Genomic DNA, 24296 nt, shown 5'->3' with positions numbered 1-24296 from the left:
TTTCTCTCTCTCCAGAAAAAAGTACACACGCCCTAAGGCAAAAACCTCTAAAAAAACAAAAAAACAAAAGAAACCAGAAAAACAAAAATAAACAAAAAAGAATTAAAATCAGCCATTTTACAGACACAGAAAGGGTGTCTGGGACAAACAGACAAAGCCCTCGCCAATTTTCTCCTCTTTGGTCACTGAATCTGGCCAACCCAGGAGTCAGCATAGAGTCCCTCCTCCTACTTGACTCTTGCCTTTACTCAGATTATCACTGAAGTTTGGTTGTAGTCAAGGTCAATCTGGAGAGGGCTTCCAAGGAGGAAGTCGTAAGTATCTTTAACTGTAAGATGAATTCCTTTTCATGGTCCAGGTTTTCATCCCTGGAACAGTTACATACTTTTTCTTTAGCAAAGTGGTGTGACTTGAGAGAATTACTCATAGTGTCACCCGATGTCTCTTCACTAAGATCGTATCCATGAGGACATCTTCCAACTTAAGATAATCGAAAGCAACCTTGGAACTTGTTCTACCGCCTAGCAAAAGCTTGGTTACTGTAAGTCTTTCCAGTGGTTTCATTTTATTTTATTTAAATTAGCTACAGGGCACATGTGCTTCCTGGAGAGGCGGGGGGGGGGTGGGGGGGAGGGGGGGGGATTAAAGGGGCCTTTTTGGGGGGAAGGGGGAGGAATTAAAGGTGCTGGACTACCACATGACCAACCATAGTTCAAGTCCTAGACCTGGTGGCTTGCTTTCTCACTTTCTCTGTTTCTCTCTCTGTCTCTGTCTCTTTGGTGAGTGCATGTTCCCTATAGCAAATTGAAGAATAATGCTAAGAATAAATATAGATAAATAATTATTGGAAAAAAAAAAAAAAAGCAATCCCAAGAGGGATGGCCACACCACAATTCCTCTTGGAATTTTGGGCAAGCACGTACACATGCCTGACATGTTTCTCAAGCTGCTGGGTCTAGGGCTTGAACCACACAGTTGGCTATGTGGGATCCAGCTGCCTTAACTACCACACCACCAACCAGCCCCTAAGTAGTTTTATACCCACCATAATTTCAAGGGGAAAAAAAGTCACCTTCTCGAATGTCTGGAAGCTTCTGAAACATGGATTTGTAGCTGGAGGTTAGTGCTTCTGGACACCCCAAGACCTTGAGGCTGATGTTTCCAGCTCCACTCCCAGACCAAGACACTCCCTGTGCCGAGCCGAAGGAGGTGACCACTTCTCCTCGGTTATTTCGCCCGTTGTATTTCTGGGAGGGAGTAGCACTAAATGGAAGCAAAGCAGAAGAATATTACTGTGTTGATATCTAAAAGGAGACAAGCATAACATGAGGTTCTCCTTTGGAAACGGAGATTGGAGAAAAGTCAAGCTGCCTCACAGTTCATAAATCTAATCAGCTTAATGGTGCTGGACATATCCAGACCTTTAAGGAATTTCAGGAATGAGGGGCTGAGGAATCGCAGGCCGAGGAATACCAAACATGTTTAGAGACGTTTAGAAACAGAAACATATTCAAAAAAGTTGTCATTCTCCTAGCATTAAAACTAAACAAAGCAAAATAAAACTCAAACTGAATTGAGTAAGAACTTTTAAGTCCCATTTTCTGTTCTTCTTATGAATTTTCAGTGTGCATTAGAACATCATCTGAGCCTGGAACTGTGGATAGGCCAGAAGCTGCCGAGCATACCTAAGAACTCGCATACTAGGTTGTTGGGAAAGTCATAACATATTTTTCTATGCTTTTCTGCACATTCCCAACAACCCGATAGTTCATGGTAGAAACTATAATGTGAAGTTAAAATTAGTCAACTTTCTTCAGTGTTTATGGAGGTAAAGCTATAACGAATTAACAGTCAGCAGAGGAGCAAACATTCCCATTCTCCCAAGATTCAACTGATAAGAACCCCTATTTCCACTCCCTAAGTAGTAAATTATGCCACTAAGAACACAAGGATGTTGCTGATCTGCTTAGATGACAGTGAGATTTTCTACTTCTTTGGTTGTGAATATAATGTACAGAGAGATCTACTTAAAATAGCTCTCAAGGAGGTGGCAGGTGGCATGGTGGTTAAGGGCACTGGATATCCACAGGGTTGATCGTGGTTTGTGTCTTGAGACCTGGCGGCTTGCTTTCTCACTTGCCCTCTCTCTCTGGTCAAATTAAAATAATAATAGAATTAAATGAAAAAAAAATTATAAAAAATAAAATAGCTTTTGGGGCCAGCAACCGGCATGGTGGTTAAAACACTGGACTCCCACATGGCTGAACAAAGTTCAAATCCTGGATCCAGCAGCTTGCTTTCTTAGGCTTTCTGCTCTCTCTCTGGTGAATTAAAACAAAACAATAATAATAATAATAAACAAATAAAATTAAATAAATAATTCTTTAAAAAATAAAATAAAATGGGTTTCATTCAAGGCACTGAAATGCTATAGGGACTGGTTTTACATGGGGTGCCATTGTAATCGGTGCCGATATTCTTTCTTTCCAGACAGGCTACAGAAAATGAGCTCAATTAATTTCTCTAACGCTAGTGCTGCCTCTACCTGAATAATTCATAAGTTACTTTCATAAATTACAAAACCAGTTTCTGAGGTCAGCTTTATTGGAGTATATTAAACATGACTAGGCAGCATACTGTCAACTTCTCCAAGCTCTTTCCTGCACAGATCAGTGGACCAGCCATTGTAGCAGGCCCTTTAATGCAATGAGACCTGAGAAGCCAGTTGTAAACAGATCCACAGGTTTCAGGTTTCAAAGGCCTGCCTGTTCAGAGACTAGAGCTCCTGTAATGGTCCTGGCACATCTATGAGAATCATCCATATACAACAGGTTTTAAAGATGCCCTTGTATGCCTACAAAGCTTGTTTAAAAAAAGTTTTTATCAGGACCAACAGATGGTATAATGGTTGCATCACTGGACTCCCACCGTCGGCTGCAATTGGAGTTCTGGACCTGGTAGCTTGGAACTCACGCTGGGCACGTGTGTGTATCTGTCCAAAATCCTGAGAGGAGAATGGAAGAGAGGAGATTGTGGCATGGCTTTCCCTTGCTGGCATGCACGCACATGCGTGCCCAAGATCCCAAGAGGACAATGGAGGAAAAGGAATTGCGGTGTGGCCATCTCATCTCCCCTGGGGGGGTGATTTCTTGCTTTCTGTCTCTCTGTATTTCTGTCAAGTGCACACACCCTACAGCAAAAACCTCTCAAAAAAAAAATTATTATTTCTCTCTCTCAGCACTCACAGCAGGGTTTCCATGCTGAAGTACACCCCCAGTCCCAGCAAGCCTGAATCACAGGCATATGCACACACTTGGCATGTAAAGTTTGGTGACACAAACCTAGGACCCCCTGATGTGGATCTAATTGGATCACTACTGCACTATCTCATGGCACCTAAAGATTTCAGCCTTTTTTTTTTTTTTAATAAAGATTTTTGCCACAAGGCCCGTGTACTTGTGAGATGCAGAGATAAAATATTTTTGCCACAAGGCCCGTGTACTTGCGAGATGCAGAGAGAAAGTGAGAAATCACCCTCAGGGGGGATGGCCACGCCACATCCCTTCTCCTCCATTCTCCTCTCGGGATCTTGGGCACACACGCACATGTGCCCGGCATGAGTTTAAGCCACCTGGTCCAGGACTCGAACCGTAGTCGACTACATGGGAGCCCAGCGACATAGCCATTACGCTAACTGCTAACTGTCCTCGGAAGCATGCTTTTGAAGACAGTTTGAGAACTCCCCAAAGCAGTAGTGGACCAAACTAAAGTCAAATTGTCCTTCAGAATCTAATAACTGGGCAGGAGTGCAGCACTAACACAACTGCACCCACAGGGCAAGGTCCTGGATTCATGTCCCAGGATCTTATACACGCCAGGCACATACAACATAAGTGCATTCCATGATCCAGCTGGCAGAGGTTGGGGGTGGATCATAGTGTGAGACCCTATTAGGTGTGCCTGACTTTCTATCTCTCGCTCTATCGTTCTCATGGAAGAAAGAAAGAAAAACAAAAACAAGGAAAAAAAATCCAATGAACACTCATCTTGAATGGCTCTAGACCTTGTATCACCACCTTTCTAAAGAAATAGAGTTGAAAATTCCTAAGCTCTCGTTAGTCTAGAAGCAGTAAGTCACAGGAGAGGTAGTTCCAGCTGACAGTTGGCATTTCTCTAAATGGTTAACTTTCTGCTCCTGAACTTCATCCTGATTGGCAGCAGCTCCCACAAACCTTTCTCCCTAGCAGAGCACTTACCTACGGAAGTCTCTAATGTAATATATAAGATATGTCATTTATGGATCTCAGAAAATCACATGGGATCTTTGTGGATTTATGTGAATGGTGGCAGCAGGGATAAAATACCAATGAAGTCAGTGTAGTTCACAGTGACAAAATTCTCAGAAACTAGTTGTAACCTGAGTGAGGGACAATAAACAGGTTATGCAACATTACGAACAAAGATATGTTCTTTTCTTTTCAAAAAATAAATACTTCAGATTAAAAAGAAAGAAACCCAACAAAACAGAAACTGACAGAAGCAGGTGAAAACCTATTTGCCACTACTGGCAAGACTGGTAAAACTCCTCAACTTCTGAATAGACAAATTGTTCTCAACAGAAAGTATCAATTCCTGATCTAGGAAATGAGCCCTAGAAAAGTAGGTGGGAAGTGAATTTCCTAAATGACTGAAAGAAACAGTAATTTTCCACAGAGGAAGAGAAAGCAGGGGAGGCAGAGAGAGCAACGTGCTTTCCAGAGAACTCACTACAGACATGCACTTCCAGCCATGGTTAATAAGTTACTGTCCGGCTGGCTGCTATTAGATCGTTAGGAAAGGGGAGGGAGGCTTGCTTTTTGGCACTTGAATACATGATGATCCATACCTTGGAGAGAAACTTGATGGTGAGAGAAGCTGGTGGGGGCTACGGGCAGACACATTCCTTTTTGTCAGGGGGGTTTCTGGGGAGGCAAGAACTCGCTTCTGAGAACCCTAAAAACAAAACCAGAAAACAAAATTCCAGTCATTCTGGATCGAAGTTGTTAACAAAGTGTACAGTTCCTACAGAAGAAAAAGGAAAGTGATGCCCAAATGAAAAGCACAAAATAGGATGGGGTTGGTTCTCTTCTTAAGGCCCTGTCTTCCAAACATAATCCCACAAAGCGACCTTCAACCACAGTAACTTAACATTCATCAGGACGCCGTGCTCACTGTGAAAGCAATTATCAAAAAGGGCAATAAGGGATTGCCAGGGAAAGGCTGTCCTGTCAATCATCTGACAATCTGTCCTGTCAAATCATTCACGTGTTCACTTTCTACCCCTTCCTCTCTTTGCTTTAGAATAGAGCCGAGTTTTACAACGCACACTGTTTTGACCCATGTACACCCATCTTTGAGACGGATGGGACTCTGTTACTACTTATCCTGGCCACGTTTATCACACATTTTCAGAGTTAAAGAGGGGACTGACTCCAGGCAGATAGCGTGGTTGAGCTCATACTTGGAGTGTAGTTAGCGGACAGCTCACTGATGATCACTTCTGGGTTTGGCAATTTTTTTTTTTTCCTTTTGGCTCATTGACAAGGATCCAAAGATAAGCCCAGATGAAGTATGAAACTCACAGACACACTGCTCTATAAAGACTAGGGTAACTGACGATAGCAGAAAAGACAAATATCCTTGCCTGTACTGCAAACAGGAAGCTGGCTAATTTGTAGAAGCTTTTCCTGTTCTAGGGCTCCTCCTAATGGCATTTTGAAGTTATGCCACCCAGTTGCTAACTAGTAGCGTCAGAAGAGAATGGATTCAAAGCCATCATTAAATAGCTACAATAAAAAGCATTTTTTTTTTTGGGGGGGGGGAGAGGTATTTTGCTACAGAGAAACAGAGAGAGACAGAGAGATAGAAAGCAAGAAATCATCCCCCAGGGGAGATGGCTACGCTGCAATCCCTTCTCCTCCATTCTCCTCTCGGGATCTTGGGCACGCACGCACATGCGCCCGGCATGAGTTTAAGCCACCAGGTCTGGGACTTGAACCACGGTCAACTACATGGGAGTCCAGCAACGTAGCCATTACTCCATCTGCTGGTCCCGAAAAGATTTTTTTAAAAAAAGAATTTATTATTATTAAAAATTTTTTTGCTATCACGCACATATGTTCACCAGAGAGACAGTGAAAGTGAGAAAGCAAGCCACCAGGTCTGGGACTTGAACCATGGTTGGCCATGTAGGAATCCAGAGCCTCAACCACCATGCCACCTGCTGGCCCCAGAAAATAGATTTAAAAACATACTTTTATGCTACCATTAAAATTGTTTTTGAATATTCTTTTCTGGTATTTTAATATTTTCCCAATTTAAAAAATATATGAATTATAGTCTCAGCTTAAAAATAAACCTGAGGGAACCAGCAGTTAGCGTAATGGCTATGTCGCTGGACTCCCACGTAGTCGACCGCGGTTCGCGTCCCGGACCCGGTGGCTTAAAACTCACGCCGGGCACGTGTGCGTGCGTGCCCAAGATCCCGAGAGGAGAATGGAGGAGAAGGGATTGCGGTGTGACCATCCCCCCTGGGGGGTGATTCCTCGCTTTCTGTCTCTATGTCTCTGTCTGTCTGGCGAGCGCACATGCCCTATATAGCAAAAACCTATCCAAAAAAAAAAAAAAAAGTAAAAATAAAAAAAATAAATAAAAAAATAAACCTGAGAGCCAGCAGGCGGCATGCTGGTTAAAGTGCTGGACTCCCTTATGGTCTACTGTAGTTCATGTCCTAGACTCAGTAGTTTGAAAGTCATGCTGGGGTATGTGAGTGCCCAAAATCCTGAGAAAGGAGAAGAGATTGTAGCATGGTCAGCCATACTAGGGGGTGTCTTCTCATTTTCCCTCTCTCCATTTCTCTCCAGTGAGCGTGTGTGCATTATGGCAAAAACCTAAAAAATAAACAAATAAAATAAAAATAAACCTGAGCTAGTTAGTGGCATGGCTGAGTCCCATATGATTGAATATGCAGTTGAAGTCCTAGTCTTAGTGACTTGAAAAACATATTATATACACACACACACACACCCCTTAGTTTACATATTGTGCACACTGTTTGTTTTTCCTTTTTAGATTTTTGTTATAGGGTGTCCAAGTGCCAGAGAGAGAGAGAGGGAAAGTGAGAAATCACTCCCCTCCACACAGGGAATGGCCACACTGAAACCCTTTCTCCTCATTTCTTGGGATTTTTCAGCACATGTACACACGTACCCAGTGTGATTCTCAGGCCTTCCTGTCTGGAACTCGAACCACATAGCTGACTATGTAGGATCCAGTGCCTTATCTCCCATGCCACCCGCTGGCCATACAAATGGATTTGTTTCACTCTACATTAATGACAAGCATTTTCTCACCCTGTTATAATCCTTATCCTTTTCTGTGTTTAGATTTTTGCCATAGATTGGGTGTGTTCGTGGCAGGGCATGGGGGGAGGTAGTAAGAAAACACCCCCTTGGGGGATGGCCACACAGCAATCCTTTCTCCATTCTCTTCTTAGGATACTGACAATGTGCATAATGTGTCTGGCATGTTTTTCAAACCACAGGAATAAAATTCAAACTGTGGAGTCGGCCAGGTGGGATCCAGTGCCTTAACCATCACACCACCTGCTGGCCCCCTTTATCCTTTTTTTTAATTGCCAGAGGATATAGGTACTTGAGAGAGAAAGAGAAAGCAAAAGCACCTCCCAAGAGGGCATGGTCATACCATAATTTTCCTTCCTTCATTTTTGCATCCCATCAGGGTTTTGGGCACACATGCCCATGTGCCTTGTGTGCCTTTCAAGTTGCAGAGGCTGAGCTCAAACTGTGGTCAGCCATGTAGGATCAAATTCCCTTAACTGCTGAGCTATGAGTTGAGCCCATAATCTTTATGCATTTTTGGTACCTGTGCTATTGGGTGGTTGAAAAAGTCATGACAAATTTTTTATAGAAAAACATGGAAAAAAAACATGTCATGACTTCTCCGTCAACCTAATATATGATTAAATTGATGTCTAACAAGAGAGTTAAAAAATTGGAGGGCCAGCAGGTGGCTTAGTGATTAAGGCCATGGACTTCCACATTGCCAACTGTGGATCAAGTCCTGGATCTAGCAGCTGGAAACTTACACTGTGCACATGTGCATGTGTGCTCAAAATCCCAAGAAGAGAGTGGAAGAGAAGAGACTGTGGCATGGTCACCCCATCAGGGGGGTGATTTCTCACTTTTCCTCTCATTGTTTCTCTGGCAAGTTCATGCACTCTATGGTAAAAACTTTAAAGAAAAATTGTATAGTAGTTGGAACCAGTAATTGGTGTAATGGCTATGTCGCTGGACTCTCATATTTGACCGCAGTTTGAGTCCCGGACCTGATGGCTTAAACTCATGCCAGGCGTGTGTGTGTGCATGCCCAAGATCCCAAGAGGAGGAGAGAGAAGGGATTGCGATGTGGCCATCCCCCTGGGGGGTGATTTCTCACTTTCTGTCTCTCTGTCTCTTGTCTTTCTGGTGAGTGCATGTGCCCTATAGCAAAAATCTCTCTCAAAAAAAAAAAAAATTGTACAGTGACTGAATGTAAAAAAAATAAAGAAAAACAATTTTTTTTGGACACAGGGTACATGCACTTGCTAGAGACAGAGAGAGAGAAAGTGAGAAATCATCCCCAGTGAGGCATGATCACACAACCCCTTTTCCATGTATTCTGTTGGAATTTTGGGCATGGATGCACACGTGCCAGGTCTGAGACTCAAACCGTGGTCGGCCGCCATGGCCAGGTCTGAGACTCAAACTGTGGTCGGCCGCCTGGTGGGAGTTCAGCATCCTTCACCACCATGCCACCTGCTGGCCACCATCCCCCAGCATGTTTTTAAAGGCACCAAGACCAAGTTTTAAATAGCATGGGTAGGGGCTAGCAGGTGGTGTGGTGGTTGGGATGCTGGACTTCCACATGGTAGACTGTAGTTGAGTCCTGGACCTGGCAGCTTGCCTTCTCACTTTCTCTCTCCTCTCTGATAATAGCAAGTTAAAACAATAACAATAATAAATAAATAATTTTTTAAAAAATAAAAAATAAGTAACATGGTCAGCCATGTGGGATCCACTTAACCACTGGGCCACATGGTTTGGCCCACAAGTACTGCTATGAGAAAATATTTATGCATATAATTGGAAATGAAGATGCATAGGTGGAAATATAGTAGAAACTGTTCGTGGTGGTAATTTTGTCCTTTGGATACTCAAATGATATGATAATGCCTTTACAAATGCTACTTGTAAAATGTTATTTCTAGGGGCTAGAAGTTGGCATGGTGGGTAAGGTGCTGAATTCCCACATGGCTACCTGCGGTTTGTGTCCTGTCCCAGAGGCTTAAAAATCACAACAAATAAATAGATAAATAAATAAAAATAAATGTTAAAAAAAAAAACACAGTAATTTCTAAACACTGTATATTTACCTTAGAGGGTGTGGTATAAGAATTCAAGAGGGTCTCTTCTTCTTCCTCTACTTCAATTCTAAAAATATATTGGTTAAGGAAAACAGTAATAATAAACTCCCACCTAAAGAAAGAGTAGAATAAGGTTAAATAAGAAATCTGAATATTAGGTAATTTTTATTATGTTATTAAATTACATACGCAATTATAGACAAATTATAAAGTATAGTATGTGGCTTGGTGCAAAGACTTGGCAGAAAAGGATACAGCTCTTGTATAGAAACAATGTCTCTAGCTCCTGCATGTCCACTGTCCTTAGAGGCACTGTGCTGGGCTTTAGACAATCTTTTGCTCAAAAACTAAAGAATAAAAGATTGTTAATATATTATTCCACTGTCCAGTAATAGGGGAGGTGTTTTATACAGCCCTGAGGTAAAAAAAGGCATTCAAAATATAATCTAAATATAGTATTCTTTAAAGTAAGGATTTAGAAGATGCACACTGACTGAAAATAATTATCTTGTGATTGTCTACAACACATATAATTCTCCTTACTAAAAAAAGTTTCCAAGGAACCACCAGATGGCATAATGGGTATGTTGCTAGACTCCCACGTAGTCGTCCGCGCTTTGAGTCCTAGCAATTGCAGATGGCATATACTGTGTGCGTGTGTGCGTGTGCGTGTGTGCTCAAAATCCCAAGAAGAGAACGGAGGAAAACGGAGAGCAGCATAGCCATCCCCCCTGGGGGGTGATTTCTCACTTTGTGTCTCTCTTTCCAGCAAGTGCACACACCCTATAGCAAAAAATCTCTCTTAAAAAAAAAAATACCAGGAATAGCATAATGGCTATGTTGCTGGACTCCCGAGTTGTCAACCGCGGTTCGCGTCCTGGACCCGGTGGCTTACAACTCACACCGGGCGCGTGTGCATGTGTGCCCAAGATCCTGAGAGGAGAATGGAGGAGAAGGGATTGCGGCGTGACCATCCCCCCTGTGGGATGATTTCTCGCTTTATCTCTCTATGTCTCTCTCTGTCTGTCTGGCGAGCGCACGCGCCCTATAGCGAAAACCTCTCCAAAAAAAAACCAAAAAAACCCTCAGGGCCAGCAGGTGTTATGGTGGTTAAAGGCGCTAGACTCCCCCATGGCCAACCACAGTCTGAGTCCCAGACCTAGTGGCTTGTGCTCTCTCTCATCAAAATTTTAAAATAATGATAATAAAAAATTATTAAAAAAAAAAAAATTGGGGGTGGAGTAGGGTGCTAGCAGGTGGTGTGGTGGTGAAGGCACTGAACTCCAACATGGCCGAGCATGGTTTGAGCCCTAGACCTGGAGTCTTGCTTTCTCACTTTCTCTCTTTCTCTTTTTGGTGAGCACTATATATGCCCTATAACAAATTGAAAAATAGTAAGTAAATTTTTTTAAAAATTAAGTTTATTTATTTCTTCCATCAGTGAGAGATAAAGGCCATACTCCAACAGGGTCCCTATGCTGGAAACCACCCCCAGCCGTCAGTCAGCCCTGGATCATGGGCATGCCTGGCATACTCACGAAGGTCTCTGGACTTGAATTAAGAACCTTCTCATGTGGAATTGCCTTGCAGAGATGTTGTGTTTTACCACTGCACTACTATCTGCCCTCCCACCAAATAAAAATTCTAATAACACCATTCTCACTTAATTCTTACAACAATCAAAAAATATATAGGTTTTTAGGAAAAATGACAGAAGAGGAAACTGAAGCTCAGGGATATTAAGTAATTTGCCCAAATTCATACTGGTACTGGAATCTAGGTCTGATTTCTTTTCTTTTTTTAGAGCGGTTTTTGCTATAGGGCGCGTGCACTCGCCAGAAAGACAGAGAGAGACAGAAAGCAAGAAATCACCCCCCAGGAGGATGGCCACACTGCAATCCCTTCTCCTCCATTCTCCTCTTGGCATCTTGGGCACACATGCACATGCACCCAGCGTGAGTTTAAGTCATCAGGTCCGGGACTCAACCCGTGGTCAACTACATGGAAGTCCAGCAACATAGCCATTATGCTAACTGCTGGTCCCTCTAGGTCTGATTTCAAAGCTAATATTCTCCTCAGTATATCATCTTGCCCCGCCAAAGCAGAAATGAAAAGACATGTCAAGTTACTTACAGTTTGTTCTTACCTCATGCTCAAAAGAGTTCAGGATCTCCGAGGTGAGGTGAGCTTTATTTGTGCTGGTACAGAAAGCTACAAGCTCACCTACCATTCCCTCCTCAGTCTGTCTATACAGAATGCAAAGCTCTACCACTGTAGGAAGGAAAAGTGGACAAGAACTTAGTTCATTTCTTACAGTTTTCACCTTGAAAAGTGAAAATAATTCTCTATTTATTCAATCACTATTTATTCAGCATCTGTTAGTGCCAGGCAATGTTGTAAACATTAAGGACAGACTAGTGAACAAAACAGAAGGATCCTAGAGCTAGTCAGTGGCATGGTGGTTAAGGCAGCTGGATTCCGTGACTGACAGACCCAGCAGCTTGAAAAACATACTGGCGGAGAAGCAAATGAGGTATGGTCATTACCCCTGGAGGTATTTTCTCACTTTCCCCTCTCTTTGTCTCACTCCAGTGAACACATGTGCCCTATAGCAAATTTAAAAATTAAAAAACAAAAACAAAAAGTACCCAGAAGAACCCTTGTCCTCATGAAGCTTATATTGGGAGGGAGACAGGAAACAAGTTAATTATGCAGTATTTTAGAGAATTAAATGTTCTATGTAGGAAAAAAAAAAAAAAAAAAAAACTAGGACAGACATTAGGAAGCTGAGGGAGGGACTGACAATTTTAAATATAATGACAGAGAAGGTCTTAGTAAGAAGGTGACATTTAAATGTTGAAGAAGGGCTAGTCCCATAGCCTAGTGGTTAGGGAAGATGGATTCCACATACTCCACTGTGGTTCGAATCCCAACCCCAGTGGCTGGATAAAAACACCAGGTATATGTGCTTGCATACCCAAAATCCCAACCTAATAGGGAAATGGAGATGGGATTGCAGCATGACTATGCCCCACTGAGGGATGCTTTCACTTTCTCTTACTCTCTTTCCAGTGAACACTCCCTCTCTTTGTCTCGTCCATATGCACTGTGTCAATTTAAAAAACAAAGCAAAAAAACTTGAAGGAAGTGAAGGAGTGAGCCAAACAATGATCAAGGGAAGAGCTTTCAGGCAGAGGGAGCAGTGAGTGCAAAGATCCTAAGGTTGAAGCAGGGTCATCAAAGTCATTGTGGCTAGAATGCAGTGAGCAAGGAGACAGAAGCTGAGTAGAAAGGCTAAAGGTGGATGCAGGTTGTTGGCCATTGTAATTATCTTCATTAGTACCCAGAGCCAGTTGGGAAACCACTAGTTTTTTTTGAACAGAACAGTGACACAATCTTCTATTTACCAGGATCACTCTGGCTGCTTTGTTAAGCACAGACTGAGAGAGACAAGGGCAGAATCGGGGAGAACAGTTGAGAGAATCATATGAAGGTCCAACTGAGCGATGATGAAGATAGTGGCAGTAAAATGGTGAAAAGTGGTTGGGCCCTAGATAGGATACATCATGAAAGTGAAATCACTGTGATTTACTGAGTAGATATGATGTAGGAGAGAAAAAGAAAGGAGTCAGGATAAGAGTGTTATTTTTAGCCTACCAAATTGGAAGGATGGGATTGTTATTACCTGAGATGGGAAAAATAGCAGGAGAGGGAAGGGTACCAGGAGCGTAGTTTTAGACATGTAGACTTTGAAATGCCAAATGAAGACGTCAAGTAGGCAGGTGGACAGAGCAGCCTGTAGTTCATATGAAGGGTCAGGGCTGAAATATAAATTTGGGAACATTAAAATGGGATGAATCTGCAAAGTCTAAGAAGTGGTCACAAGCAAGGTTAAAGAAAAACTAGGTAGTGACCAAGAAGCTTAGAGAAAAACATGTTTCAAAGAAGAAGAGGTGATAAACACTGTCAAATGTTGATAATTCAGGATGAGAACTGATAATTCATCACTGACTTTAGTAAAATGAAGGTCACTGGTGACTTTGATGTGTAGTTTCTGTAAATTGGTAGGAGGAAAAGTTTATTGAAATGAATTCAAAGAGGAAAAATTGGAAGGCAGCAAATAAGAACAACCCTTTTGAAGCTTGCTGTAATTGGGAAAGAGAACTAGAGTGGGAACTAGGGTCAACCGAGTATTTTTTTTTTTTTAAGAGAGATTTTTGCTGTAGGATGCGGGTACTCACTGGAGAAACAGATAAACAGAAAGCAAGAAACCACCCTTCAGGAGGGATGGCCACGCCGCAATCCCTTCCTCCATCTTCCTCAGGATCTTAGGGATACATGCCTGGCGTGAATTTTAAGCCACTGGGTCTGGGAATAGACTGTGTAGGAGTCCAGCGATGTAACCATCACACCATTTGCCAGTCCCATGAACTGAGTATTTTTAAAGTAGGAGTAAGAACCACATTTCAGGGGACCAGCAGGTGGGCATGGTGGTTAAGGTGCTGGACACTCCCACATGTCTGACCACGGTTCCAACCCTGGACCTGGTGGCTTCCTTTCTCACTTTCCCTTTCTCTCCGTGTCTCTTTCTGGTCAAATTAAAATAAGTGAAGGAATAAAAATTAAAATAAATACTTTTTAAAAAACCCACATTTCTGTTATTAGGGGGGAAAAATCTTGTGGAAGAAAAATAGAAAACATGTAAGAGGGGAGCATTACTGGACTGATGTCCTTAAGTAGGTGAGGAGGACTGGGATTTAGGACTCATCTCATAAGAGGGTTTAGTTTTTGCTAGGAAAATGGAGTGTTTATTCACTGTACTAGGAGATACGGCTAGGTATATGGTAGAGGCAGGTTGGTTGGAAGAAGTAAAGGTAGTAGCTTACGTTAGTTTTCTAATTGCTTCTACTTTTTCAGTGAAACAGGAAGTTTATCAGTTGCGAGTGAAGATGAAAGAGGACAGGAGAAAGGAGGAGAGAGAAGAAAACTGTCATCTAACAGACTCGGTGAATAAATGAAGGAAATACAGTATGATTGTTGGGTAACATCAAGATCCCATTGAGGTTAATGATTATAAATTCAAAGATACAGAATTCTAAAACCATTGCCAATGTAGTCCTATGTGAGATGGAAGCCATAGGCATCTTGGTCTCAAGACTTTCTAAGTTTGGTTCATTAATTTCTCTTGTTTTGTTCAAGCTCATCAAAAATATTTCTATGATTGAGTTTCTCATTTAAGTCTCTTTCAAGGAAGAGAATATAGTGGGCATAAGAACTTATAGTAGTATTCTGGTTTCTGTGAAATAAACTTCTCATCAAAAATGAACATGTCTGGGGGCCAGCAAGTGGTGTGGTGATTGAGGCACTGGACTCCCACATGGCTGATCATGATTCGAGTTCCAGATCTGGTGGCTTGCTTTCTTATTTTTCTCCTCTCCCTCTTTGTCTCTCTCTCTGTTGAGTTTTTGTTGATTTTTATAGAAGATGATAATGAATAAAATTAAATAATTATTTTTAATTAGCATGTTTGGTCTAGTTATCTGTAAAACCAGGCATGGTTCAATATATAATTTATATATAAAAGCATGTCTGTTTTGATATATACAATAAGAAGTTCAAAGTGTTGATGAATGTTAAGGCAGGTGCACATTCTTCCTGATTCTAAAACGGAGAACTTCCACATCTCCCAGAGACTATGGCCACTTCAAATAACTGCCCTAGAGCTTAACCAGTATGATGGAGTCTAGTGGTGAAGACTTGGATACCCAGACAGCCCAGGCAAATTAGCTCTCCATCCGTTCCTCCACCTGTAAACACGGAGCCAACAAGCTCCCTAAAGTTTCTTCCATGCTAAAATTCAATTTTAGAAAGCCACTTCAAGGTATTCCTGTTTGCACAGACCACCAACAGCTTTGCTAACAGAGATGATGGATTAGCACAAGTTTAAGGTGAAGGCTGGAATGGCAAAGGCAAAGGGGAAAAAAAAATCGACTCAAAAATCCCACATTTCTTGCTTTGTTATCAGAACTTCAACAATCTCCAAACTCCGGGATGCCACCGGGTCCTAGTCTGAAATTAGCATGTTCCAATGTCACCTTTCAGACACTTCGCGTTGATTTAAAATCGCGCTTCGTGTTATTTCTGATTTGGTACCTCGTGAGCGTTTCAAACTCCCCAAATCCCATATCTTAGAGCCATCGAGAACTCCGACGGAAGGAACGTGAAACTTGGAAGCGCTGCCCTTTGGGTTCCAGGAGCACCGGGACAAAGCGTGGATCCCAGCTGAGTGCGGGGGCTGAGGACCAGGGACCAGGGACCGGGGAGGGGGTGAGGGACTCACATTTCTCGATCAGAGCCTCCTCACACTCCAGGCCGAAGATCTGCAGCTCCTCCACCAGCTGCTGCGCGGACGCCGACATGGCGACCCGGGACCGGGGGCGACCCGGGACGGGGGCCGGCCTGCCCTGCTCCTACCGGCGCCCAGGACACCCACGGCGTGGAGAGCGATGCGCAGCACAAGGGCCCGCTTAACCTCTCACCCTCCGGGTACCGAGACAGGTGGTGACCAAACCTCCCAACGCCTCAGGCTGTCAGAAGGCCCCAGACGTCAGTCGCAGAGAAATACTTTTTTTTAAAGTGGGAGACAGCCCCGAAACGCCCTGAGGAGGGAGCAGAAATCTCTCCCGGAAGGAACGTCTTGTTTCCTGAAAGCTACCGCAAGCTTCTCGGTGACGGGAGCTGAACGGAGCTGCTAGGAAAAACCCGCCAAATGGTTTGTGCAGCGAGCGCATGCGCGAGACCCGGGCTCAGCCCCACCCCTTCCTCACCTCCTCCAGGCCTGGTTCCTGGACTGCGCGTGCGCACAAACCCTAATACGCCCGCTGGCGCGCCTGCGCCTGGCTCTGCAGCCGCTAAGCTCTTTTCGGCTGCAAGGCGCGAAAGGCAGGTGGGGGCCAGCCACGCCTCCCTCCCGGTCTCCAGTGGGGGAGGCGGTGATTCTATGCCAGCCGCAGGTGCTCAGCATTGCTTGGCGAAGCCCCGTGACACATGTTCGTCACTTTTGTCCCGTTGGTACGCAGAAGCTGTCTTCCAAAGGTCCCAAAATTACTTTGCCCAACGCGAGACTGGAAGAGCTCTTGGTCCCCACGGAGCTCTCCCTGTTCCCCTTATTTCTGCCCTTGTTGCGCCCTTGGTTCTCACTAAAAGGGGGCTTCGGTAGCGAATGTGGTTGCCATTGACATCATCGTTATTATCGCCGTGGTCCTAGTCACAGTGGATGGATTGTTTTCTGGATCTGAGACATTCTAGTGTATATGAGATGCACAAGCGATGGAAATTATTTTTTAGAAAGACTTATTAATTTTACTCATTATCATTATTTTAAAATTTGACCAGAGAGGGGCCAGCAGGTGGTGTGGTGGTTAAAGTGCTGGATATTCCCACATGGCTGACCATGGTTCAAGTCCTGGACCTGGTGGCTTGCTTTCTCACTTTCCTTCTCTCTGTATGTCTGTGTTTCTCTGGTCAAATTAAGATAAATGAATGAGTAAATAAAGTTAAATTAAAAAATTATTTTATTTAACTTTATTATTATTATCATTATCATTATTTTCCAGTTTGATCAGAGAGAGACAGAGAGAGAGAGGAAGTGAGAAAGCAAGCCACCAGGTCCGAGACTTAAACAGTGGTCGGCCATGTGGGAGTCCAGCGCCTTTAACCACCATGCCACTTGCCAGCCCCTTAAATAAATAATTCTTAAAAAAAATTTTTTTTAACTAGGGAGAGACAGAGCGAGTGAGAAAACAAGCTGCCAGGTCTGGGACTCTTAACCCTGGTTGGCCATGTGGGAGTTCAACTCCTCAACCATCAGGCCACCTGCTGGTCTCCAGAAATGATTTATTTCTTCTTGGTCACCTGAGATTTGGGCTCCTTTGGGATTTCCAGGTAGAGGTTCTCAGTGGACAACAGAAGGTTAAGAGGGAGAGTAGGTCACTAAAGGAACAAAATTTTAGGAGGAAAATGAGAAGAATGCCATCCCCCAGAAATAACTCCTAATTCTTTAAGCCAAAATCTCTATTGGTTCAGTTTTGATCAAATAACTTAAGGTATCATACTCTGTTGATGGGATGGTACTCTGGCACTGTCCCAACACCAAAGACGTTGACCCACAGTGAAGCACAATAAAGACACATTAAAAAGCAAAAGGGAGGTTTTGGAACAATGGCTGGCGTTCCTTTGAAATCATTGTTCCTCAGTATCCTGAGGGGATTGGTTCCAGGATCCAGGCAGATACTGAAATCAGTGGATGGATGCCCAAGTCCCCTATTTAAAATAGCATAGTATTTGCATATAACCTACACTATCCTGTCATATACTTCAGATGATCTCTAGATTACTTACACCTAATATGATGTAGATACTGTGTGATAGTTGCTATATTGTATTTTTTTTAAAGAATTGTCTAACTTTGGGACCAGCAAATGGTGTAATGGTTATGTTGCTGGACTCCCACGTAGTCAACCATGATTCAAGTTCTGGATCTGGTGGCATGTGCCTGCATGCGTGCCCAAGATCCTGAGAGGAAAAGAGAGAAGAGACTATGGTGTGGCCATCCTGTCTGGGGGGGTGATTTCTCACTTTCTGTCTCTATGTCTCTGGCAGTTGCTCATGCCCTATAGCAAAAAGCTCTCTAAAAATAAAAAAAAGGATTGTTTAATTAATTTTTTTGAGAAGATTTTGCTATAGGGCGCGTGTGCTCACCAGAAAGATAGAAACAGAGAGACAGAAAGCAAGAAATCCCCCTCCAGACAGGGTGGCCCTGCTGCAATCCCTTCTCCTCCATTCTCCTCTCAGGATCTTGGGACTGCATGCACATGTGCCCGGCGTGAGTTTAAGCCACCAGGTCCAGGACTCAATCCGCAGTTGACTACATGAGAGTCTAGTGACATAGCCATTACGCCAATTGCTGGTCCCAGAATTGTTTAATTTCATTTGTTGTTATATTCTAATTTGCTATAGGGCACACACTCTCACCAGAGAGAGAGACAGACAGACAGACAGACAGACAGACAGAAAATAAGAAAGCAAGCTGCCAGGAACTGCGATCAGCGATGTGGGAGTCCAGTGCCTTTACCACCATGCCACCTACTGGCCCTATATTGTGTGTGTGTGTGTGTTTTTTTTTTTTTTTATTCTCAATTTTATTATCGTATTGTTATTGTGTGTGTGTGTGTTTAATTGCCAGAGGGCATGTACACTTGCTAAGAGAGACAGAGAGAGAGAGAAAAAAGAGAAGGAGAAAGCAGTCCCTACTGGGATGTGGTCACTCCACAATCCCTTCTTCACTTTTGCATCCTGTTGGAATTTGGGGCACTTGTTCACATGAGCCTGGCATGTTTTTCCAAGCCACCATGGCCAGGATTTGAATTGTGGTCAGCCATGTATGATCCAACTCAACTCCCTTAACCTCTAGACTATGGGGCTGACCCCTATTGTTTTTATTATCTTTTTTTTTTTTAATTTGCTGTAGATTACATGCAGAGAGAGAGAGAGAGAGATGGGGATTGGCAGGAAGTACTCCCAGGGTGGATGACCATGCTATAATCCCTTCTTCCTCATTTCTCTCTCAGTATTTTGGGCATGCACACACACCTTTTTTTGTTGTTGTTAAAAATTATTTTATTTAACCTCATTTAATTTGACCAGAGAAGGACAGAATGAGAGAGAGAAAGAGAGAGAAAGTGGGAAAGCAAGCTGTCAGATCCAGGACTTGAACTGCCATCGGCCATGTGGGAGTCCAACACCCTTAACCATCATACCACCTGCGGTCCCCCTGGTGTGTTTTTTAAGTCCCAGGGTCTGAGATTTGAACCATGTTGTGGGCCACGTGGGATCCAGCTGTGTTACCTACCACACCCACAGCTGCTCCTCCTTTCAGTATTTATTTATTTTATTTATTTTAAGTCATTAATATTTATTATTTATTTAGTTCTCTTATTTGCAGGAAAAAAGGTAAAGAATGCATAAATACGACTACCTAAGCAACCTTTTCAACAAAGCATCAGCCTTCAGCTTGCAAAATAATTTCTTCATAATCAAACAGCAGCAGAAGAGCCGTCTCAGTTGCTTCTTTCTTCCTGGAGAAGTCAGCAGGGTAATTCTATCCTAGGAGCTTCTCTGTGTGGAATTTGAGCGGTGACACAAAAAGAAAAGCAGCCTTTCTATTTTAAATCACGGAGGTAATGTGTAGAGGAGATGCACATTTCAGGATGAGGGCAAGTGGCTAGATAAAAGGACTACCCACTCTAAGGGAACAGATACTTGCCAAGTCCTGAGTTCTTAATTTTTTTTTTTTTTTTTTTTTGGAGAGGTTTTCACTATAGGGCTCGTGCGCTCGCCAGACAGACAGACAGAGAGACAGAAAGCGAGAAATCACTTCCCAGGGGGGATGGTCACACCGCAATCCCTTCTCCTCTCGGGATCTTGGGCATGCACGCACACGCGCCCTGCGTGAGTTTTAAGCCACCGGGTCCGGGACTTGAACTGTGGTCGACTATGTGGGAGTCCAGCGACATAGCCATTACGCTAACTGCTGGTTCCCCTTAATTTTGTTTTCAAGATGAATATAAAAGCACCAAAAGGTTAAGGAAGATGTTCTTCTCATGATAAGGAACCACCTGCTTGTTCCCCCATCATCCGCCTTCCGGGCCCCCGGCTCCCTGCCGGGCAAATGAACTCAGCCTCCCAGGCCAGCCCAGAGGCCAGCTGGCCCTACGTCTCAGGCCGCCATCTTCGCTCCTCCCTCCTTTTCTTTTTTTAATTGCCAAAAGGCAAGTGAGCTTGCAGGGGCTGGGGTACAAGGGAAGAAGAGGACCCCTCGATGGGGCAGTTCACGCTGCAATCCTCTTTTTTCTGTTTCTCCATCTCATCAGATCTTGAGCATGCCTGCATGTGCACCTGGTGTATTTTTTATGCCACTAGGGCTGGGATTCAAACTGCGATGGAATCTGGCTTTCTATGAGCAGTACTCCCCCCACGCCCCCGAAATATTTGTGATTCACAGTTGAACTGTGGAATCCACAGATACTGAGAGCCAACTGTAAATAACACCTTTTAAAAACAAAACTATTTTTTAAAGCATTCTTTATTTACTGGGACCAGCAGTTGGCATAATGGCTATGTCGCTGGACTCCCATGTAGCTGACCACGGTTCAAGTCCCAGAGCTGGTGGCTTAAACTTAACGCCGGGTGCTTGTGTGTGCCCAAGATCCCAAAAGGAGAATGGGGATGGGATTGTGGTGTGGCCATCCCCTGTGGGGGGTGATTTCTCGCTTTCTGTCTCCGGCTCTCTCTCTGTCATTCTGGCAAGCACACGTGCCCTATAGCAAAAACCTCCCCCAAAATAAATAAATAAATAAATATTTAGTTAATTCCATTTGTTGTTTTTTAAATAATTATTTAATTTAATTTAATTTAAATTTTTATTACTGTTCTTCAATTTGACCAGAGAGAGACAGAGAGAGAGAGAGAAGGAGAGTGAGAAGGCAAGCCACCAGGTCTGGTACTCAAACCATAGTCCAGCACTTCAACCACCACACCACCTGCCGGCCCCCTCCTTTCTTTTTTGTTATTATTATTTTTTAATTTGATGAGAGAGAGACAGAGAGTAAGAGAAAGGGAAAGTGAGAAAGCAAGCTGCCAGGTCTAGGACTCGAACTGCAGTCGGCCATGTGAGAATCCAGTGCCTTTAACCACTAAGCCACCTGCGGGCCCCTATTATTATTTTTTAAATTTGACTAGAGAGAGACACACAGAGAGAGAAAGGGGGAAAGTGAGAAAGCAAGTTGCCAGGTCTGGAACTTGAACCGTGGTCGATCATGTGGGAGTCCGGTGCCTCAACCACAATGCCACCTACTGACCCTTGTAAATACCCCCCCCCTTTTTTTTTTTTTAGAGGTTTTTGCTATAGGGCGTGTGCGCTCGCCAGACAGACAGAGAGAGACATAGAGACAGAAAGCGAGAAATCACCCCCCAGGGGGAATGGTCACGCCGCAATCCCTTCTCCTCCATTCTCCTCTCGGGATCTTGGGCATGCACGCACACGCGCCCGGCGTGAGTTTTAAGCCACCGGGTCCAGGATGCGAACCGCGGTTGACTATGTGGGAGTCCAGCGACATAGCCATTACGCTAACTGCTGGGTCCCGTAAATAACTCCTTTAACATTGGGTATAATTACTAAAAATAATGTACTGTATACACGAGGGGGAGTTAAAAATCATCTGCTCTGGATGTCAGATAGCCTAGGTGTGCCATTGTCTCTTACTCCCTCTTTTCAGTCTTTTTTATGAGTTGCGTGTTATCATCTCGTGGTGAGATAAGTTGACTGGTTCTGGTCTCTTACAGAAAGATTTTGGGAGCTGGATGGTGTCACAGCAGTAAAACTTTCCCCTCTGTGATGCTGACCCACATTGGGAAAGTTCAGGTTTGAGTCCAGGGACTTCCCTTAGGACACTGGGCATGCGTGTCTATGGACCCGGCTGGCTGAAGCTGGATTGTGGTGTCAGGACGCTGTTGGGGGTGCTCTCTCTTGTCTTTCAGTTTCTCTTGCTTGTTAAAGAAACATATAAGTAATTTAAAAAATCCTTTTATTTTTTGCCTTAGCGTGTGTGTGCTCTCTGGAGACAGTGAGAGGGAAAGTGAGAAATCACCCCCACTGGGGTGTTGGCCATGCCGCAATCCTTTCTCCTCCATTCTCCTCCCAGGATCTTAGGCACACATGCACACGCTTCTGGCGTGAATTTCAAGTTGGCAGGTTCAAGACTCGAACCATGGTCAACCATGTTTGAATTCAGTGCCTTAGCCACTTTGCCACTTACTGGCCCCTCCAACTGTGCAGTTCTAATCCCAGACTTGGCAGCTCGAAAGACACACCAGGCACATGTGCACGTGTGCCCAAAATCCGAAAAGGAGAAATGGAGAGTGGATTACATCATGATCATTCATTCCCCTGGGGGATACTTTCTCACTTTCCTTCTCTCTCTCTATGTCTCTCTCCAGCAAGCTTACATGCCCTCTTAGCAATTTTTTTTTTTCAAGTGGATAAATAATCTTTAAAAAGAGAGAGAGAAAGCTTTCAGGAGCACATTAAGAGCCTCTCTTTAGAATGTGGGATTATTTGGGACCAGCAGATGGTATAATGGTTTCATCGCTGAACTCCCATGTAGTCGACTACGATTCAAGTCCCAGAGCTGGTGGCTTGAACTTCACTTGGGGCATGTGTGCATGCGTGCTGAAAATCCCGAGAGGAAAACGGAGGAGGAGGGATTGTGGCTATCCCCCACAGGGGGTGGCTTATGGCTTTCTGTCTCTCTGTCTTTGTCTCTTTAGCAAGTGCACATGCCCTATAGTAAAAAACTCTCTAAAAAAAGAATGTGTCCTATATTGTATTCAGATAATAGGAAAATATGTCACTTCACATTCTGTTCCAAATGCTGACTGACCACTTGGGTTTCTTCTTCTCCGACCTGCATGTTTACATCCTTGCTTTCACCTCTTCCTACCAAGTAGGAGGAGCTCTTTGTATATCATACACCAAGGGGTCCAGACCAAACTTGGCTATGTTTCTGTAAAGTCTACAGATTAAGCATTCTTTTACATTTTGAAATGGTTGGGAAAGATTAAAAGAAGAATATTTAGTGATATTTGACAATGATACGAAATCCAAATTTCAGTATCTGATATTTTTTTTTTTTGAGAGGTTTTTGCTATAGAGCGCGTGCACTTGCCAGAAAGACAGAGAGAGACAGAGAGACAGAAAGCGAGAAATCACCCCCCCAGAGGGGATGGCCATGCCGCATAGCCATTACGCTAACTGCTGGTCCCCTCAGTATCTGAGTTTTATTGACACACAGACATGCTAATTTAAAAAAAAAGATTGATTTATTTCATTTTATTTCTCATTCTCATTATTATTTTTAAATTTACCACAGGGCATGTGCACTCACCAGAGATAGACAGAGGGAGAGAGGGAAAGCGAGAAAGCAAGCTACCAAGTCTGGGACTTGAACTGCCATTGGCCATGTGGGAGTCTGGCCTCGACCACGACCACAGACAGACTTGAGTAGTTGCAACAGAGACCCTTAGGTCTCAAATATTTGCTATTGGGGGAACCAGCAGTTAGCGTAATGGCTATGTCGCTGGACTCCCATGTAGTCGACTGCGGTTCACTTCCCGAACCTGGTGGCTTAAAATCTACGCTGGGTGCGTGTGCGTGCGTGCCCAGGATCCCGAGAGGAGAATGGAGGAGAAGGGATTGCGGCGTGGCCATCCCCCCTGGGGGGTGATTTCTCGCTTTCTGTCTCTCTTTTGTCGCGCTCTGTCGGGCGAGTGCATGCGCCCTATAGTGAAAAACCTCTCAAAAAAAAATAAAAAATTGCTATCGGGCCTTTTACGGGTGTGTGGGGCATATGCCTGCCACAGACAGTAACCACTATCTAGCAAATGTGTTGCATATGTGTTTTCCCCAACTTGTCTTCTAACGTTGTGGTTTCTCCTACCACACCAAGTTTTACCATTTTTATGTCTATCTTTTCCTTTATGCCTTTTAGGTTTCCTGCTTGTTTAATAAAGTCACCCCAGGGTGAGATGGTGGTGAGTGGCAACACAATGTTCTTCTTCTTCTTTAAAAACAAACAAACAAACAAAAAACCACTTTACTGTATTGTCTGTTTTTTTCCAATAATTTTATTTATTTATTTATTTTTTATTTTTATTTATTTATTTATTTATTGAGAGGTTTTTGCTATAGGGCGCGTGCGCTCGCCAGACACACAGA

General features: G+C 43.6%; 1 protein-coding gene and 1 long non-coding RNA gene across 6 annotated transcripts in view; one reads left to right on the top strand and one right to left on the bottom strand.

The window, feature by feature from the left end:
• Positions 1 to 16222, bottom strand: part of POLA2 (DNA polymerase alpha 2, accessory subunit) — a 35349-nt gene extending 19127 nt beyond the window's left edge. For 4 of the 5 annotated variants that reach the window (XM_006149883.3, XM_027772432.1, XM_027772429.1 and 1 more), the window contains exons 1-6: positions 15804 to 16222; positions 11610 to 11734; positions 9719 to 9810; positions 9473 to 9530; positions 4886 to 4992; positions 1073 to 1263 (exon numbers count right to left, since the gene is read on the bottom strand). In XM_006149883.3, the coding sequence (XP_006149945.1) occupies positions 1073 to 1263; positions 4886 to 4992; positions 9473 to 9530; positions 9719 to 9810; positions 11610 to 11734; positions 15804 to 15882 (652 nt within the window). In that variant the 5' untranslated portion in view covers positions 15883 to 16222. Of the gene's footprint in view, positions 1 to 1072; positions 1264 to 4885; positions 4993 to 9472; positions 9531 to 9718; positions 9811 to 11609; positions 11735 to 13148; positions 13245 to 15803 lie in introns of those variants that run through there. The other variant, XM_027772430.1, reaches the window with a different exon arrangement.
• On the top strand, positions 258 to 14821 carry LOC106735005 (uncharacterized). Its single transcript, XR_001370459.2, has 3 exons — positions 258 to 314; positions 455 to 541; positions 14381 to 14821. It is a non-coding gene; the product is annotated as an uncharacterized LOC106735005 (long non-coding RNA).
• Positions 16223 to 24296: the final 8074 nt, after the last annotated feature.

This window comes from Tupaia chinensis, unplaced genomic scaffold (genome assembly GCF_000334495.1).
Source record: "Tupaia chinensis unplaced genomic scaffold, TupChi_1.0 Scaffold000273_1, whole genome shotgun sequence".
In the NCBI taxonomy this organism is placed as follows: domain Eukaryota; kingdom Metazoa; phylum Chordata; class Mammalia; order Scandentia; family Tupaiidae; genus Tupaia; species Tupaia belangeri.
Note: the sequence above shows the minus strand (reverse complement) of the source record. Positions and strands in the feature narration are given on the sequence as shown.